The sequence below is a fragment of the Colius striatus genome, chromosome 16 (genome assembly GCF_028858725.1).
Source record: "Colius striatus isolate bColStr4 chromosome 16, bColStr4.1.hap1, whole genome shotgun sequence".
Classification (NCBI taxonomy): Eukaryota; Metazoa; Chordata; class Aves; order Coliiformes; family Coliidae; genus Colius; species Colius striatus.
The window spans coordinates 5,131,764-5,149,605 of record NC_084774.1 but is presented as its reverse complement, the minus strand read 5'-3'; the positions used below and the strand labels follow the sequence as shown (position 1 = coordinate 5,149,605).

The window sequence follows — 17,842 nt, the reverse complement described above, 5'->3', positions numbered from 1 at the left end:
GCGGCGGCGCGCAGCAGCTGCGCGGGGGCAGCTCTTCATCGGGGCCGGTCCCGCCGGAGCTGAGCTGCCCGAGGGGCCTCGCCGCCCCCCGACCCCGCCGCTCCCGCCCGGCCGGTGCGGCCCCGGCCCGGCCCCGCCGCCTCGGCCCGGCCCGGCCCCGCCCCCGGGGCGTGGAGCGGTGACGTCGCCGCCGCTCCGCCGCAGCCCAGCGCAGGCCGCGCCGCCAGACGGAGCCGCCGCGCCCGGCCCCGCCGCCCTGGCCGCCATGCCCTCGGACCGGCCCTTCAAGCAGCGCCGCCCCTTCGGTGAGCCGCGCCCGGGGGGCCGGGGGGTCCCCGCGCCCTGCACCGTCCCGAGCCCGGGGGAGATCCCCCCGGCAGGGTTCCGCCGCGCCCGGCCGGGCCGCGGGGGGGGCCGGCGCGCGGTGATGTCAGCGCGGCAGCGACCCCCGCCCGGGGCCGCGGGGGAACGGGCGCGGAGCCGAGGGCGAGTCGCGCCCGGCCGGGCTCGGGGAGCTGCTCGGAGCCCCGCGGCTGCTCCGCGGGGCCGCTGCCGAGCCCCGAAGCGCGTCGCCGTTCAGCGGAGCGGTCGCCTGCGCGCTGTGGCGGCGGCTGGGGCGCTTGTCCCTCGGCGGGATGGAGAGCGAGCGAGCCTCCATTTTTCACAAAGCACGGAATAACGCGTTTGTTCCGCGGGAGTGTGGGCAGAAGGGCAGCTGCTCTGTGGTTGCGCCGTGTTTGCGGAGCCGTCGCCCGCCCGGGTCACGTCGGGTGCGTCCGTCCGAAGAGCTGGGGTGGCATCGCCCTGGGTGCAGCGTTTACGCTTCTGACGGGCACAGCACGCTGAGCTGCTCAACACCTGCCCTCCCCGCTCCCTGTCTCAGTAGCTTGAGTGTTGGTGTTGTTCTAAGAATGTGATGCGCCCTCTCCTAGTTGTGCTTGAGATCCAGAGCAGCTAATCCTGACATCATCGCCACCCCTTCGCTGAACGTCCCTGGTGGGCAAATCAAATGACAGGGAGGCCGCCGGAGGAATGGCCAGATTCGCCTGCCCGGCCGATAGTGGAACCGTGTGAAACATCAACCGCTGTTTCTGTTGAGCTTTGCCAGCTGGTGTGGGGAGAGGTGCCCGTTTCTGGCAGGTTACGTCCCAAGTTGTGCTTTGCTGCCTGAATAACGCTGAAATTAGTGTGTGCATGCAGAACGGGGTCTCGTGTGTCAGCTACCGTCTAAACACGGGTGAGGACGTGTTTCCTTAGGTGAGTTTTAGAATCGAGCTGCTGATCCAGCCCCTTGCTGTTGTCTTGGAAACTGTAAATATTTGGTGATTTCTTGGCATAACCCTTCTGGCCTTGAATGCTTCACCCAGCCTTCACCTGCCCCAGCGACTGGGCCCAGGGAACGTGCACAAACAAGTACAAGATGAGGTCTGGGTGCCTCAGGATACTTTGCTTGGGACTCTGCTCTGTTCTTCTCAGCTGCCTGTTAAAGGCAGTAAAGTCCTAAATGAAGCCCTTAGAAACTCCCTGCGGTTAAATGGGTGAGGATCAGCTTAGAAATGGTCAGGAGGAGTCGGGTTTGCCTTTGCACGTTGCTCAGAGTTTGTACGAGCCAGAAGGAAAACAACATCGGAGGCTCAGAGTAGTTGCAAGAAAGCAGGATTAAAATAGCCCAAGAGGGAGAGAGGGCGGGTGAAGGAGTTTGGTGCCGGCAACTGCGAGTGCTCCTTGTTTCTGTGTACTTTCCCCTGGCCTTTTGCTCTCTCAGCTGACTGGTCTGCAGAGCTCAGCCAGGGGGAAGAGGGGGAGGAGGAGGCCTGGCAGCCCTCGCAGTTGCTTTGGGTCAGGGCTGGAATTGCTCAGTTGGAGAAAGTAAATACAGCTTGTTTTCGTATTGGAATCATTACACAACAGGAGCAGGAAGCGATTGTTTACAAGGCAGATGGAAGGGGCTGATGGAGAACATTGCCAGGGACGCTGTACCCTCAGAACGGCTTCGTCTTTAAGGCTTCAAAACTGTATAGAAGTGGAACGGTTCCAAAAAGCAGAGAAAAGGCAGAGTCAGGACTATGACTGTTTACCAAAGGCTCCAGTTTCCCCGCAAGTGTCTTGTTTAGGTCTTGGTCTGCCACCCAGTGCTGAGGATTCTGCTTTCCTCAACACGCGTTTTCTCCCTTCTTTGTGTCTGTGCCTTGGCACGTCTGCAGCAGAGCATCTTTGACCTGGGTGCATGGGGGTAAAATCTGACAGTAACCCTTTGCTTTCATGTGCTGGGCCTGGCTGTAGACACTGAGACACATCTTCTGTGTAGGCAGATGCGTTGTAGGAGTCCAGAACAATTCCCAGAACAGAGCTGTGGTCTGTGTCAAAGGAACAGGGTGTCCTGGCTGAAGGAGTGTGCCACAGCCTGATGACACCATTGCAGTTCCCGTCGAGCCCTTCAGAGCATTAGGGAGTGCTCACACCTCCCACTGTTCTTGAAGTGGTTGGTTGGAACTGGCTGCTGTGCTGCTGCAAGGCTGCCAACAGGCTTCAGGCTTTGTTTCCAACCAGTGTGGTTGCAGACATGCACCTTAAACCTGGGCTGGTCGGCTGACTGGAAGTGCGTTGGCCCTGGGCCCCAAGAAAGGGAGGCACTTTGCAGTAAGACATGTCTGTGTGTCCCCTTGGTCAGCTGGAGCCCTTGGCTAGCTGACAAACACAGAGGTTTGACCTCAGCCGCTCTGGGCTGATATTCCCATCCCAGGTTCTTTCCTCTGGGAGATCTGCCTTTAGCTATGGGAAGCCACTCCTCATCTACCAGTGGCAGATGAGGGCAGTGTGTGGAGCTGAATTCCCTCTGCTCCTGGCCGTGGGGAAGAGTGGAGCATTGCCTTCTCTGGGGACTGGTGTAAGCCAGCTGTGCTTGTACCAGGTGAAGGACTAACAGCAGATGATTTGTCTGTCTTGCACAGTATCTGTGCTTGTCATAACAGTTGTGCTTGTTGGTGCCTTGGAAAAGCATCTTGATCTGAGGTTGGCTGGTGAATCAGCTTGTCCTCATGCTCTGTGCTTGGGGTACTCCTGCTCTAGCAGTTGTGTAGTTAGAGCTGGGATTCCTTGAAAGAAGCTGCTGTTGCCAGTTGATGCTCAGCTGCCTGGGCCTTGTTGCATTAATTAGCTAAGGACATTCTGTGACATGATTTCATGTGTAGTTAATTATCAGCATTGGAGAAAATATTGGTACATGAAGAACTGAACAAACATGCAGAACAAATGCCAGCTAGACTTGCAGACCACAAGTATTGATTTTTAAGCAAATTATCATGATTCTTCTTTTATATAACAACAGGTCCTGACTGGCAGCCAGGAATAATAAAACCTGCATGTCCTTTCTTCGTTAATGCTTCACTGCAAGAACTTTGGATATCCCCTTGAGCCATAATAAGGGTGGAGGCTGATGAATGTAGGAGCTGTAAGACTGGTAGACACTCACTGCCTCTGTTGTTAAGTAGCCATGAGCCATAGACAAGTCATCTCCCATGGCTTGTGTGTTCCTTCCTTGGTCAGTCCCAGTGGGGATCAGGGTCAGGAGAGTCACTCCAGAGGTCTTCCAGTGTGTCACCCTGCAGTGTGTAAACGCCTCCAACTCTGTGGTCATGCAGTTGTTTGCTGCCTTTTTTCTTCAGAAGCAGTTTGGAAATAGGCTTTGGGAGAAATAATTCAAGACTCTTGTGTCTGACTTGTCTGGCCCAACAGTCCCTTCAAATCCCTGTGTGTCCAGGGAGGTTTGTGCACAAATAGCCGTGACCCAGCCTGTGCAGAGTCTCTATGCACTCACAGTGGGGTGTTGTGCATTAAAATGCAGTTCTGTCAGGAGTGGCAGTTAGAGCAACTTCAGGTGTCTTGAGTAGCGTTGATAAATTTGAGTGCATTCCTGCTGTCCTGGAGACCTGTAATTGTGAAGGTTGTCAGGATGGAAGGGAAGGTCAATCACAAGCTAGAGGGGAAGCAGAGAACAGCCTCCCCACAGCTCCTCTGGAGGGACCTTACAGTTCTTTTTTCCAAGGCTAGTGAAACTGTCAATAGCAAAAAAGTCAGTTCCCTGTTCTGGAACTCTGGTGTAAATATTGCATATGCCATCCAAATGTGGAGCAGAAGGTATTGCCCGTTTCCCCCCATGCTCAGGCTCTGCAGTGAGTTGGAAGCTCTGTTTTGAGGTGTTTGAATGATGGAGGTCCAGTGCTCCTCTGTGCAACTGGAAACAAATGTCTTGACATGAGTTTACACTCCACAGTTGTTGTGTGGATTTGCCAGATACAAACATTCATTCCTGGAGCCTGGCTCAAAGTCACACTCAGTTTAATTTTGAAACTACTAAAGAAAATGAAGGTGGGTCATGTTTGTCTCTTAAAAACTCCATTTTCAAGCTCTACTCTGGAGCCAGGAAGATTGGGAACTTGTGCAAATGAACAAGGCTGCTGAGCAACTTCTGCAGTCACAGGTCTCCAGGAACTAGGTGCTCAAAACCCCTTCCAGACATTACACATCATGTAATGAAGCTGTAACAATGAAACAGTCATGCAGACAGATGATCAGTCCATGTTCATGTTGGCAATACTTTCTTGTGGCAGTGGAACATCAGGCTCAGCATACATTGTGTTGCAGAAACACACTTCTTATCAGCCATTACATTTAAAACAATGTGGTTTTGGTCCTGAGGCATTCACCCTGTCCTGAACCATTGATCAGAAGTCAGGTTTCCACAACACTGCTATCCTGTGTAGCCTGTTCTCAGCAGTGAGGAGAGCTTTCCCAGGACAGCCACACAAGCTCTGCCTTCCTCTCCTGGATCTGGGAGGCTCTTCCCACAGTGCCACTGGCCTGAGAAGGAGATCTCCAGCACTGGACAAGAACAGATCAGCTCAGCTCTTGTGTGAGCTGTGCCATATACACAGGGGAGTATTTGCTGGTGGTTAGAGGTGTGTGGCCTTAGGGCAGTGTGATATTACAGAACTATTTAATGGTGTTCATCTGGAATGACCTGCATAACTATCCTGTGTCTTCAGCAGTTGCCAGCTCATCCCAGCCACTTCTTCATTTCAAACTATCCAGTTCCTCCTTTCCTTGCAGAAAATCCTTGCCCCCAGAGCCCTGGGATATGGGGCCACAGGGCAGTAGCTCATGGCAGAGTCTCTCCTCTGCTTTCCACACACAGCTCTTGCTGAGCTCAGGATCTGTTTACCTGGTAGCACATTGATGATGTTTCCAGGTGGTGGGTTTTTTGAATGGGGCTTTCTTTCCTGTTGGTCACAGGCAGCAGGGCTGGTGTAGAGTCCATCAGCTGCCCCAGGACAGCAGGAGTGCCTGACTACTGTCCCCTGAAAAATGCTGTCCCTTATGCAACTGCACTGTTGGAAAACTTGTTTTCCTTCTGTTCCACCATCTGTATCTTTTGTCTGATGAAGCTCTTTCACATCCAAGACTCTCCTTTCGTCCTGTGTCTGCAGAGCACCCAGCACAGCAGAGACCCATCTCCCATAGTCAGGATTCCTGTGCACTGATGGTTACAAAGGTTCATGTTTGGAAGGTCTGGCTTAAAATTTTCTGCTCTTTAACTGTTGTCAGGATCTCCTCCTGCAATGCCATGGGATACAGTGTGTGCCCACACCTTTGGAGGAACAGATTAGAAAGGACCTCAGTCAAGAAAACAGCTGAGATTCTGGTGTTTTGGGCAATTTGCAAGCTCTGCTGTTGGTATTTAACAGTTGAAACAGCAGTTGGAGGAGAAATAGGCAATTTTCCTGGTGTATGCAATGCTACAAAAATACTCCTGTCTTTCAGAAAGCCTCAGCAGGGAAATCTTGCTGGGAATAACCAATAAAAAGTGTGTGGTTTAAATGTTGCTGCCATCTTGAGCTGTCTCATGCTGACACTGGGGAGAAGCCCAGCTTCCCTCCTGGCAGATGTGTGCTGCCTACACCTGGGAGCAGAGACAGTGCTTTTGCCTCTGTGTGCACTTTGTTAGTCTGTGCTCAGCTCCCTTGGGACAGCAGCTGGATGTAGCCCCTTCGTCCTCTTTTGCTTGGAGCCCCTGAGCTGAGCTGTGGTGTTTTGCTTCTCCTTGCAGTGAGGAGGGGCCAGAGGAAGAAAATATCTAGAAATGGGCTGGGTTGTGTAAGACAGTTGTGGTTCACTTTGTGTATAGGCTGAGGATTAACTTTAGCCAGGGGCTACAGAAAAGAGGAAAGTCTTAACCTCTGTTAGCACAGCTGTAACTTGGGAGAGCTGCAGGAGAAGAACAAAGCTTGTAAGGTGAGAGCTGTGTGTGTGGAAGGTGAGCTGCAGGCACTGTTGGTGAGGGGTGGAGGGAGTGTACCTGTGTGTGGGGTGAGCTGAGGAGCTGAGCTGCTTCTCCAGCAGTGGCTCTCCCAAGGGTTCTTGAACAGCCTCTCTCTATCCCCGTGGCTTAGATTAGACTACACATACATCAGATTCAAGGTGGTATTTAGAGCCATTCCTTGCTGTGTGAAGATGCTTTCATGAGGCACAGGATCAATCTCTAGCTCCCACTGCAGGCACAGGAGGGTATGTGTGACCATCACCTGTTTCTTGTGGGAAATCTCTTGTGCCTAAACTACTGTGCACACAGAAATGACTCTTGTGGAGGGTTTGATGCAGGAGAGTTTCTCCCAGTCCCTAAGCCTGCTTGGTTGGATCTCCAAGGCAAGGATGGGACTGAGTGTGCTCCTTAGCAGAGCTTCAGATGTCCTGAGTCTTCAGAGACCTGAACAGCTTAGGTGGGGTTGCTCCTAACTGCCTTCCTGAAGTTTCTGAAATGGGCATCTGAGCAGAGGAAGTGCAGGGCCCTGGGTGCTTTTGTCATGGCAGTCACACGTGCTCGCTGAAGGGATCCAGCAGCCCCTGGAGTCAAGCAGCACCTCTTGTCATTGCACTGTGGCAACCTGCAAACCTACCACTTCCCACAGGTCCCCTGACATCAGAAAGTCTGCAAAAGCCCATCTGTGCAGGGGGAGCAGGTCTTGGGCATATGGCAGGTCTTGAAGAGCGAGATGGGAGCTGCCACTGTGATACATCAGACTTGAGTCTTGTTGAGAGCTTTATCACTGGTGGCTTTTGCCCTTAATTCCTGCAGAGTGTGGAGTCAGCAGGACCTGGAAGAATGTGCTGCAGCAGCAGGCTGGCCTCTCTCCCAGGCACCTGCAGTCTGCACCCCTCAGGGGACAGAGGCCTGTGATTTCAGGGGTGGGGTACTGGGACACTGACATGCAGTGAGTAGCTGATGGACTGTTTTAATTCTTGTGTGGCATCTTTTCCAGTGTGATGGGCAGGAGACACCTCTGGCTTCTCTGTGGAGTGAAGGTGGTGATGGCTGCCAGCCCTGGGCTGCAGTTGGTGATCTTCCAGAGAGCAGCAGGGGCATCAAGTGTGTGGCTGCCCTTTGGGGCATGCAGCCTAGACTAATGGGGTGCTCTGAGGTTATCTACATTACTAGCCACGGTAATGTGCAAAGGCTGCAAATTTGCCTTTGGCAAATACCTTCTCAGACCCTTTCTCATAATTACTTCATTGTTGGGGCTTCCTGTGCAAACTGTGACCCTACAGGAAATGCATCATGTCTTGGATGTTCATCTACATGGCCATCTGATAGTTTGGAGAGATGCAGGAAAAACTAGCCAGCCACAAGGACACAGCTTTCTGCAGGCTCTGTTCATACCCAGTGAGTCTGAGCTGGCTGCAGTCAAACTACCAGAGTGTTGTCCCCTCATGCTCTGATCCCCAGGCTTTCAGTTGCTCTGTCCTGCTGAAGCTGCTGTGCAGGGAACACGTGGCAGCAGAGCTCTGCAGAAGGGGGGCACGTGCTTCTGTCTGGCTGCTCAGGTTGGGTGCTGTGCATTGGGTACTGGGTGCTTCTTGTCACTGTCCTTCAGTGTTCTGCAGAGGCAGTGCTGTACCAGCATCACCTGCAGTGCTGATCTCTGTGTAACTCCCTGCTGATTGGGACCTCAGGGGAAAATTGTATCACAGGAGTAACTGTGGATGCCCTGGAGCATTAGATGAGGTGAGGAGGAAACATCAACTAAATCTTCAGTCGTAAAACAAATACGTCTGAATTTCCCATGAAATCCAAATAATCTTGCTCTTTATGGAGTCCTACAGAGGAAAGGGCTAGCAATTCCTAGCAAAGGGGTGTTTTCCTCTCAGGGGAGGCAGAAATGGTGCTCAAAAACTTCAGTGTTCCAGTGATTTTTGTATTCTTTTGACCTCTAAAGAAACTCGTCTCTTCCCAAAGTCGTGTCTAGCCCAATTAACTGATAAGCAATTAACTTGTAACTGGTTAGAGGAGAAATGCTCAACATTTGTGAGGAGAAGCACAAACACATGCACTTACCCTGCCCTATGTGCTCCTGGTGTGCTGTGAGAAGGGGAGGCTGTGTGAAGCAGGAGGGGGAGTCGAGCATCAGGTGACTGTGTGTGGCAGGGTGATGCCATGGACAGATCCTGCAACACCCAGATCTTGCCTTTCTAGGCAGTCCCTAGTCACTGGCCTTCACCCTCTGGTCTATCTACTGTGCTCCGTCAAACTGCTTCCCCATGGCACTTCAGGTGAGCTGTTGTAGGCTGTGAAGCACTTTGCAGAGTAGTGGTAATGCAAAGAGCAGTGTATGTCTGCAGTGTCCCAGGAACAGCACCCACAGAGCTGTACCTGGTCCTGATACAGTTCCTTCCTCTGCCTTCTGCTGCTTTGAGTTGTGCAAAGTAAAGGTAAAGGAGTGAGGGGGCACTGAAATTCTCCTGTAAGCTTGTACAAGCTTTTGTGTGGGGCCTGTTGTGTGTGTCAGTGAACACGGACTCTGGAGGAAAATGGCTTAGAAAGGGTGAGAACAACTGCAGAAGAAGCCTTTCAGGACGTGGGTCATCTCCTTACTGAGGTTTTGCTCCCTGTTTCCATGACAAGTCTAGAAATACTTTGTCAGGCCAGTAGCTGTTGTGGCCACTGTGCAGATCCACGAGGGTGAAGGAGTCCTCCTTGGCAGGGGGTACCTTTTCTGGCCCGAGGCACCGTGCCAGGTAGTGCTTGGAAGCTCACAACAGGCAGAAGGAAATGGCTGAAATCCAGCCCCAGCTGAAGAATTATCTCCTCTGGGGAAGCAGCCAGGAGACCCTAAAGCTATGCTGCTGCCCAGCACTGGTGCTCATGAACTGCATTTGCTTAAGGGAGGCTTAAGAGAAGAGTTTTTTAGTTCTTAAGGTCTCATTTAACTCACTTGGTTCCCGGGTGTGCTACCCAGTTGTCCCTGCCTCGGAGGATGCCTGGGCTGGTAGGAAGCCACGAAGGTGACATCTGGCCTGATGAACAGAACCTGCCTTTGTTTTGCAGTGTGACTCTGTCACTTTGTGCCTTGCAGCGTGTGTTTCTGACTCGCTCGTTTCCCTGTTTCTTGGCAGCGGATCGTTGTAAGGAAGTGCAGCAGATCCGAGAGCAGCACCCAAACAAGATCCCGGTAAGTCACCCTGCTCACTGCTCTGTCTGAGGGCTGTTCCCATCACTCCTGTGTGCTGCTGGAGAGCCTCCACCAGCCAAGGAGGTTACAAACCTTTGCTGCCCAGAATCAGCACAGGCTGCTCTCCGTAGGCCTCGTGCTGTGTGTGTGGCACCTGCTCACTGTTAGGCCACGTTCTCAGCAGTGCCAAATGTGGACTTTCTCTTAAACTTCATGCCTGCCCTGGAAGCAAGGAACTGATTGGATCTCAAATCTACTTCCAAGCTTGTGCAGAAGGAGAGAGCTCTGAAATGGGCTGAAAACTGAAACAAAAAGTTGGTTTTGCTGCTGTAGCTCCCTGACTTTTCCTGGGTAACCTGCTGAGGAGATCTCTCTGTTTGCCCAGAGGAAAATGTGCAAGATGATCTTGGCTGTGTTGAAAACAAAGTGGCTGTCAAGACAATCCACACCACAGCCAGTCAGTCACACCCATTCTGTGCTTTCCCACCTACCTACGCTTGTAGGTGAGACTCTAGGAACTGCCTCCACCACTTCTTGCCCACATCAGACCTAATGCTTGTACTGGGTGTGAGTGTGCTTTTGGTATCCTGGCTGGGGATTTCCTTCTCTTCCTGAGAAGATGCACAACTTGGAGAAATAACATCCTCCAGGCTTGCTTGAGTTAGGGTTTGCAGTACCGTAGCAGTATGACCAAAGACTGAGGTGTGTTCCTAGTTCAGCTCACTCTCAGTGTTGTGTGAACATCAGCCTTGTCTTAAAATTGCATCCAGTCTCTCAGGAGAGATTAAGCTTTCAAGGCTTAGTGTCTCAAATTGCTCTGGGCACATACTAGTCCATTCCTGCCTTACTCTGCTCTTAGCACAGCATCTTCTAGTGAAAGTTATTCTTTTTCTTCCCAGTTCAAGAGACAGAGAACTGCTGGACAGAGGCCAGCACAGGGCTCCCAAGGAACATCTCTGTGAGGAGGAAAGGCTGCAGGACCTGGGGCTGTTCAGCCTAGAGAAGGCTGAGAGGGGACCTCATCAACACAAATCCCTAAAGGGCAGATGTCAAGAGGATGGGGCTAGTCTTTTCTTCTGTAGTGCCCAGTGACAAGACAAGGAGTAACAGGCACAAACTGGAACACAGGAGGTTCCACTGGAACAGGAGGCAAATCCTCTTTGGTGCTGAGGTGAGGGAGCCCTGGCACAGGCTCCCTCCAGGATCAGGGCAGAGAAAAGACATGTTCCTGTGCTACCTGATGGAGCAGAACCTGCTTTAGCAGTGGGTTGGCTTGGATGAGCTCTGCAGGGCCCTTCCAACCTCACCATTCTGTGATTCTGTTAGGGGAGGATACCTTCAGCTTGGCTGCAATAGTAGTTTACTGCTGGAGTAGTGCAGTGCAGGCACAGGGGCGGTGGGATGGTCTTGATGCAAGACAGGAGCAGTGACTGACAGGTGACTGGCTTCCCCAGAGAGGCACTTGGAATTAGCAAAGCAGTTTGAGCCCATAGCTCAGGGAGAGTCAGGGAGAAGGTAGCCCAGGTCCCACCCTTACTGCTGGCCGCAGGCACAGCAAGCTGTGCTGCAGCTGCTGCCCTCTTCTTGCATCTCTGGTTTCCACTCAGAGCTCTTGGGTGAATCCCCTTTTGATTTGACAGAGGGCCAGGAGGGTTTGCAGAGTGCATGGCCTGGCTCTGTGCCCAGGGAAAGGCATTGATCTCCTTTTTCCATGAAGATATTTCCAGAGGAGGCTGAGGAAGGGGCTGTGCCATGTACACATGGGGGGAGCTGGTGGTGTCTGAGCCACCAGAGACAAAGCAGTAGATAACTTGGACTCTGCCTGAAATGTGGAGTTCTGTGCAAGCTTTTGAAGGGAAGTCACATCCCAGGATACCTCACTGACATGAGTAATAAAGAGACTGGCAGGAGCTAGGGGCTCCTGAGTCTTTCCCTCTCCACCTCGTGCCAGGGGTTCCTGCCCCTTGCAGGCAGCTCCAGAGACTCTTTGGATGGTGAGAGCAGGCAGAGAGCTTCCTGCCCTCACACAGAATCACAGAATCTCAATAGTTGGAAGAGACCTCAAAAGCTAATCCAGCCCAACCCCCTGCCAGAGCAGCACCACCTAGAGCAGGGCACACAGGAACTCATCCAGCTGGGTTTGAATGTCTCCAGAGAAGGAGCCTCCACAGCCCACCTGGGCACCCCCTGCCAGTGCTCCCTCACCTCAACAGGGAACAAATCCTTCCTTGTATTTCTTTGAAACCTCTTCCAGTTTGTACCTATTGCTCCTTGTCCTATCACTGGCCATCACTGAGCACAGCCTGGCTTCATCCTCCTGACACCCACCCTTTCTATATTTGTAGCCATGCATGAGGTCACCCCTCAGTCTCCTCTTCTCCAAGCTAAAGAACCCCAGCTCCCTCAGCCTTTCATCAGAAGGGAGATGCTCCACTCTCTTAACCTGGGACCTCCATTCACAGCCTCAGCACATGCCCTGTTAGAGGACAGACTGAGCTGATGCCTGCCCATCACCCTCCCGTGCTGTCGGCTATCTTTCTGAGCCCATGGAGCTGAGGCCTGTTGAGGAGCAGCTGCAAGCTTTAAGCCACCTCTGGGGAGCTTTGGAGAGTCTCAAATTGCTGGGAAACAGCTTGTGCAGGGCAGCAATGGGATTAAAGCATTTCCCAAGGCACTGTAATGCTAAATTCAGCAAGGCCTAGTGAGTCACAGTCTGTACTGCTGCAGAAGGTGGGTTAGAGGAAAGCCACCTTATGCCAAGGGAAGGTAGAGGGGGTGTGTGGGCCATGCAGAGAGGTTTCTGTTAGGTTAGATGATCAAAAGCTCATCTGCACACCTGAGCATAAAGAGGCAATGGCAAGTGAGGGAGCCCAACTAATGCCCTGCCCCAGCACAGAGGTGAACATAAACCCAAATTACAGACTTGGAGGAACAGGCATTTTCTGGGCTCCTGCAAAGGGTGTTCAGGGGAGCTGCACACCCAGTGTCCAGGCCTCACACAACTCAAGATGGATCAACACCAGAGCACCTTTTGCACTGAGGGGAGTTACTGAGTATAGAATAATAGAATTGTGTTGGAAAAGACCTTCAAGATCCTTGAGTCCAGCTGTTAATCTAGCACTGCCATCTCCACCACTAACCCATGTCCCTCAGTGAGCATGTTCCACAGCTTTGGAATCCCTCCAGGGAGAACTCCATCACCTCCCTGGGCAGCCTGAGCCAGGGCTTGAATTCCCTTTCAGGGTAGAAATTTCTTCTGATACCCAACCTAAACCTCCCCTGGTGCAACTTGAGGCTGATTCCTCTTGTCTTATCACTTGTTACCTGGGAGAACAGAACAACCCCCACCTCACCCCAGCCTCCTGTTGAGGAGTTGCAGAGTACTCCTGTCTCCCTTCAGCCTCCTGTTCTCCAGGCTGAACATCCCCAGGTCCCTCAGCTGATCCTTGTATGACTTGTTCTCTATCATCCCACTGAAGGACCTCCACTCTGCTCAGGCAGAGGAGGACAGGATGAGGCTGTTGGTGTGAGTGCTCTGCATGTCTGTTATCTCTGTGTGTAGGTATGTATGTGTTATATAGACACTTGTGTGTGTGTGTGTGCCTCCTGGGAATACATTCCCAGCCTTGGTGCTGGTTAGACCTGGGGGCATGGGGCACTGGCAGCCTTCCTCTGTCAGGCAGACTGTTCTGGCCCCATTCTCTATCAGAATCCCTTCCCACCTCTTCACACTGGCTCCAGAACAGGGTTGAGTTTATAAATACAGCCCAAGCTTTCCATTATGACCAGGCCCCCAGGCTCTGCCCTAAGCCTGTCCACCTGTGCTCAGCTCCTGTGATTTCTGCAGTGACATCTGTGGTGGGTTCCCACTGCAAGAGCAGGTGCCTCACACAGAGGAACCCCCTGGCCCCAGGCAGTAGCTTGCTAGGGGAGAGGAGGTGGCTTTGTATCCAGGCCCTGTGGCCACAGAGATGCCATATTAGCATTTGATCTTGCATTTCCCCCCACAGCTAGACAGACATGTTTTGTCCCTTGGCCACCTGTTCCCATAGCTGGGTGACACAAATAACAGCTCATGTTCCAGAAACAGAAACTCTTGGAACTGTTCTGTACAGGAGGATCTGAGGCCCTCTGTCTGCTCAAGACACAAGGCAGCTGCTGCTTTAACAGCCAGGACAACCTTCTTATCTCATTCTTGTACTAACTGGGAGGTTTTTCTTTGTGGGAAGGAACTGGCTGGTAATCAGAGTCGTTTGCCTCTGTTCCTGCTAGGTGTGAAGTGAGAAATGAGGCATAGCCCAGGTGTCCAGGGCCCTCTCTACAAGTAAAGGTGCACAAACAGTGGCTGTGGAGCTGCCCCTTTGTGCAAACTGCTGTCAACACCTTGAGGTCCTGATGCTGCCTCTGTGTTTGCCAGTGGCCAGAGCAGCATCTGTGTATGTGACTGTTGTGAGTGTCCAGCCCCTTGAGACTCTTCATCTCCCTATAGCCAAAATACTCCTCTCCACAATACTCCAAGTAACTCAGAGGAGGATGGGCCTGCTTGGCTTTGTCCTGTGCCCTGCTCCTGGAGGGAGGAAGGGGTGCCAGCAGGTTGGTAAGGGGCAGCTGCTGCATGATTTAGGCTGTTGCAGAAAGTTCTTTCATTGGGTCCCCTTGCAAAAGGGGCTGAAGGAGCAATACCTGCCTTTCCCTGGTCTTTGGCACTCTTGCTCAATACTGAGAGGAGACTTGGCTCTGCAGTTTGAGGAGCTCATCAGACCTTCCTAGCTCACCGGGGATGCTGCAGCATCCCAGCCACAGTGTGTGACTGGGCTTTGGTGTGTGCAGGCAGCAGGAGCCACTGCCAGGGGCTGCTGCCAGGGGCTGGTGTGGCAACAGACGCGAAGGGAAAGGCAAATTCTCCTGATCCTTTCGGCTCCACAGAGCCATCTTCTGGGGATCCTGATCTCTGCAGGCTGCTCCATCCCTCCACTGCCCACAGGCATTTGCAGTCTCCCATTTATTTTTGGAAAAGACCTGGGAAAATGATTTGTGGGAACTCCTTGCCTTGTAGTGGGAAATAACGTTCAGTCACAGAGGACAATGAACTGGTGAGTGCCTGTGTCTGTCTGCAGAGAGAACAGCTCAGTACTGGAGAGATGTGAGAGCAATGGGCATGAATGGAGCTTTGTAAGTAACACCATGGTTTATTTTAGCTGCTTGCCACTCTGTTTCTTAGAACACAAATAGTACATTTCCAAGCTGGTTTCGAGCAGCAGTTGTAGCTGTCGGCAGACACTCGTTAACAGAGGAAATTAATGAATTACAACAGCAAGCAAACCAAATGGAAAACCTTGCTTACTGTGGCAAGAGCTTTCCCAAGCAAGAGCTCTTGCAGGGGAGGCCAGGTTGGGCTGTCCCCATGGTGGCACTGCATGAAGCACCCTCACTGCACAGCTGTGGGCACAGGAGACAAGCAGCCACGGGTCTCTGATGCTTTTTGGAGTCACCCTGTCTGAATGTTCACATGATGGAATCCACACTCTTCCTTTCTGAAGGGATGCCTTGGTTGGCTTTGCAGTGATTTCTGAAAGCTACCTGTTTGGGAGAATCTGCAGCTGTTCCTGAGCAAGCAGGGTGATCCTGAGCAGCAGCAGCCTGGCCTTGTAGCACAAAAGGAAGATGCCTCTTGCTGTGCACCGTGCACTCACTCATTTGCTCAAGGCAGCAAAACCTGCAGCATTGTTCAGTCCAGAAACTATGTTAAAATACACTTCACTCCTCTTCCAGATCTCCTGTGTGTTGGGAGAGGGAGGTAGCTAATCAGTCCACTAATGCTTGGTGTTTCTCAGCCAGCCAGAGCAATTGGTGCTTTAGGTCACTTACCCTGATGCTCTGCACCGCCTGGCTCTGCTGAAGAGCTGTCTAGAGACAACCTGATGGTCACTGCTTGTGTCCTGGGATTTTTGTTTCCTATGAGGGTGAAGCAAAGTGAGCTCAGCCTTATCTCAACTTTTCTACTTGTGCTAGTTTGATTTGTGTTTGACCTTGAGGCCTGTTCTTGGGGCAAACTGTGTCTAACCCTGCCAATGACTTTCTCCTCAGGTCATCATCGAGCGCTATAAAGGGGAGAAGCAGCTGCCAGTGCTGGACAAGACCAAGTTCCTTGTCCCAGACCATGTCAACATGAGTGAATTGGTCAAAATAATCCGGTGAGTGGAGTGGCCCCAGCTGGCCTGCTGTGAGCCCATCCTCAGCCACAGGCCCTGACTGGGGCAGAGGCAGTGCAAATGGGGACATGACAACCACAGCATCCTGGTGTTGTGCTACTGACTGTGGGGGCTGAGGGCAGGCAGGTTCTTAGCATCTGGTGAAAGAGCACAACCTTGTCAAGACACTCCCTGAGCTGGTGAGGAGGACTCCACTCTCCTCCTTTTCTCCTTCGGGCCTTTCTGCTTCGCCCTTGCCAGCAGCTGTTGCAGAAAGGGGCTTTGCAGACTCCTGGCTCGGGAGGCCTTGGAGCCTGGAGCAGCTCGGCTGGGCTGACAGAGATGGTCCTGAGCATGTGGGAGGAGATGCTGGCTGTGCAGGCCTGGCCCCGTGCAGAGGGCATTGCTGCAGTGCCTCGCCCAGGTGAGCTGACCCAGGCCGTCCTGCCCTTGTCCCCACAGGCGTCGCTTGCAGCTGAATCCCACGCAGGCGTTCTTCCTGCTGGTCAACCAGCACAGCATGGTGAGCGTGTCCACCCCCATCTCAGAGATCTACGAGCAGGAGAAGGACGAGGATGGCTTCCTCTACATGGTCTATGCTTCCCAGGAGACCTTTGGCTACTGAGGCCTGCCGAGAGGTGTCACGTGGAGACAGATGAACTGTGGCGTGCAGGCCCTTGGCCTTGGAAGATGACACAAACCAGAGGCTCACGAGAGGGGGGCTGCGCTGACTCCCTTTCCCTCCTCCCCTCCCTCCCCTTCCCATCCCCCTGTCACCAAAGAGGCTCGTGGCATGTGTTGGACTTGCACGACCCTTCACCTCTGTATAGATGAGTCCCCTCACACACCTGCAGACGGCGCCGCGCACACGGGGCCTCGGCCTCCTGTCCCCTGCTGTCTCCCCCTGTCCCCTGCTGTCTCCCCCTGTCCCCTGCTGTCCCCTCCTGTCCCTGCCGTCCCCTCCTGTCCCTGCCATCCCCTCTGGCTGCTCTCCCTCTGCTCTGCTCCTTTGCAGTTGTGCTGCCACAGCCTTGGGCCCGCGGTGGAGAGAGGCCGGCAGGCTGTGGCCGTGGCGTTTGGCACGGGCAGAGCCGCCTCTCCCCGACACGCTGCCGAAGGGCAGGAGGGCTGCAGCAGCAGCACCCAGGTGTCACCATTGCTCCCTGTTTTAATTGGTTTTAATTACACCCATATCAGATTCTTGGTGCTACTGAGTAGATGTAGGCGTCTCTGTAGGACTGTGGATAATGTCCATTCTTTAGATTTACTGGGTTGTGTTGGTTGGTTGGGGGTTTTTTTAGGGATAGATTGGAATGGGGAGAGGGGATCATTCCTGTGTTCTGTAGGTAAATAAATCAGGCTTCATTGCACTTTACAGCCTAGTAGGTGTCAGAGTGAAATGTCCTTTTAATTTATAGAGGTTTGCCATGTGTAGTGCTGCTCCTCTGCTGACAGTTGTACCTGCATTGTCTCGGTTCCTTTTGTTTTTAAATGAAATGGAATTCCCTTCTCTCTGGCTGCCCATTGCATGCAGTTCCTCAGTCCCAGTGTGGCAAAGAGTTCACTCAAGGAATGTGCTGGTTTCCATTTGCTATGTTCCCGTCCTTGTTTCTCATGTATTATACCAAAAAAAATGTATATGATAACCCCCCACCCAGTTCAATCTATACAAAGGTATCTATAGAAAAATATCTATAAAATAAACATAAATTCAAGTCATGTCTCAGGAATGTTCTGTTCCCATCTCATTTGTCTGTGTCGATGGCCCCTGTGACATGTGTTGCCCATGGGGGCTGGTGCACTGCCTGCCTGCCCAGCCTTTGGGGCTGCTGAGTCCAGGCTACAGCACAAGTGGCTGGCTGGGGCTGAGGGACTGAGGCAAAGGGGGAGGCTGGGTTTAGAGGCCAGAGTGCTGGACAGCCACGTGGGAAGCATGATTGTGCTTTGCTCTACCCACAGTGTAGTACCAGGTAAGCCTTTTGTCTCGTGACCAGGTTTCCTGATCTGTAAAAAACAGAACCTAACCAAACCAAGACTGAGGTGGGAGGCATTTGCAATGCCTCTGCTTTTAGAGGGAACTTGGAGCAGTGCAGGAAATTCCCTGAACACTCAGTCAAAACTGAGTTTTCCAGCTGAAGGCAGAGGCTG

General features: G+C 52.7%; 1 protein-coding gene across 1 annotated transcript; it reads left to right on the top strand.

The window, feature by feature from the left end:
• Positions 1 to 207: 207 nt before the first annotated feature.
• Positions 208 to 17,424, top strand: MAP1LC3A (microtubule associated protein 1 light chain 3 alpha). The gene is made up of 4 exons (XM_062009405.1): positions 208 to 305; positions 9,448 to 9,503; positions 15,591 to 15,697; positions 16,157 to 17,424. The coding sequence occupies exons 1-4, from the start codon at positions 266 to 268 to the stop codon at positions 16,317 to 16,319; spliced, it is 366 nt and encodes a 121-aa protein (XP_061865389.1). The 5' UTR covers positions 208 to 265; the 3' UTR covers positions 16,320 to 17,424.
• Positions 17,425 to 17,842: the final 418 nt, after the last annotated feature.

Bases quoted from the DNA above. Each gene is read 5' to 3' on its own strand.
- MAP1LC3A (XM_062009405.1), top strand. From the start codon at position 266: ATGCCCTCGGACCGGCCCTTCAAGCAGCGCCGCCCCTTCG. The intron at 306-9,447 runs GTGAGCCGCGCC...GTTTCTTGGCAG, and splicing joins CAAGCAGCGCCGCCCCTTCG to CGGATCGTTGTAAGGAAGTG. The intron at 15,698-16,156 runs GTGAGTGGAGTG...TTGTCCCCACAG, and splicing joins GAATTGGTCAAAATAATCCG to GCGTCGCTTGCAGCTGAATC.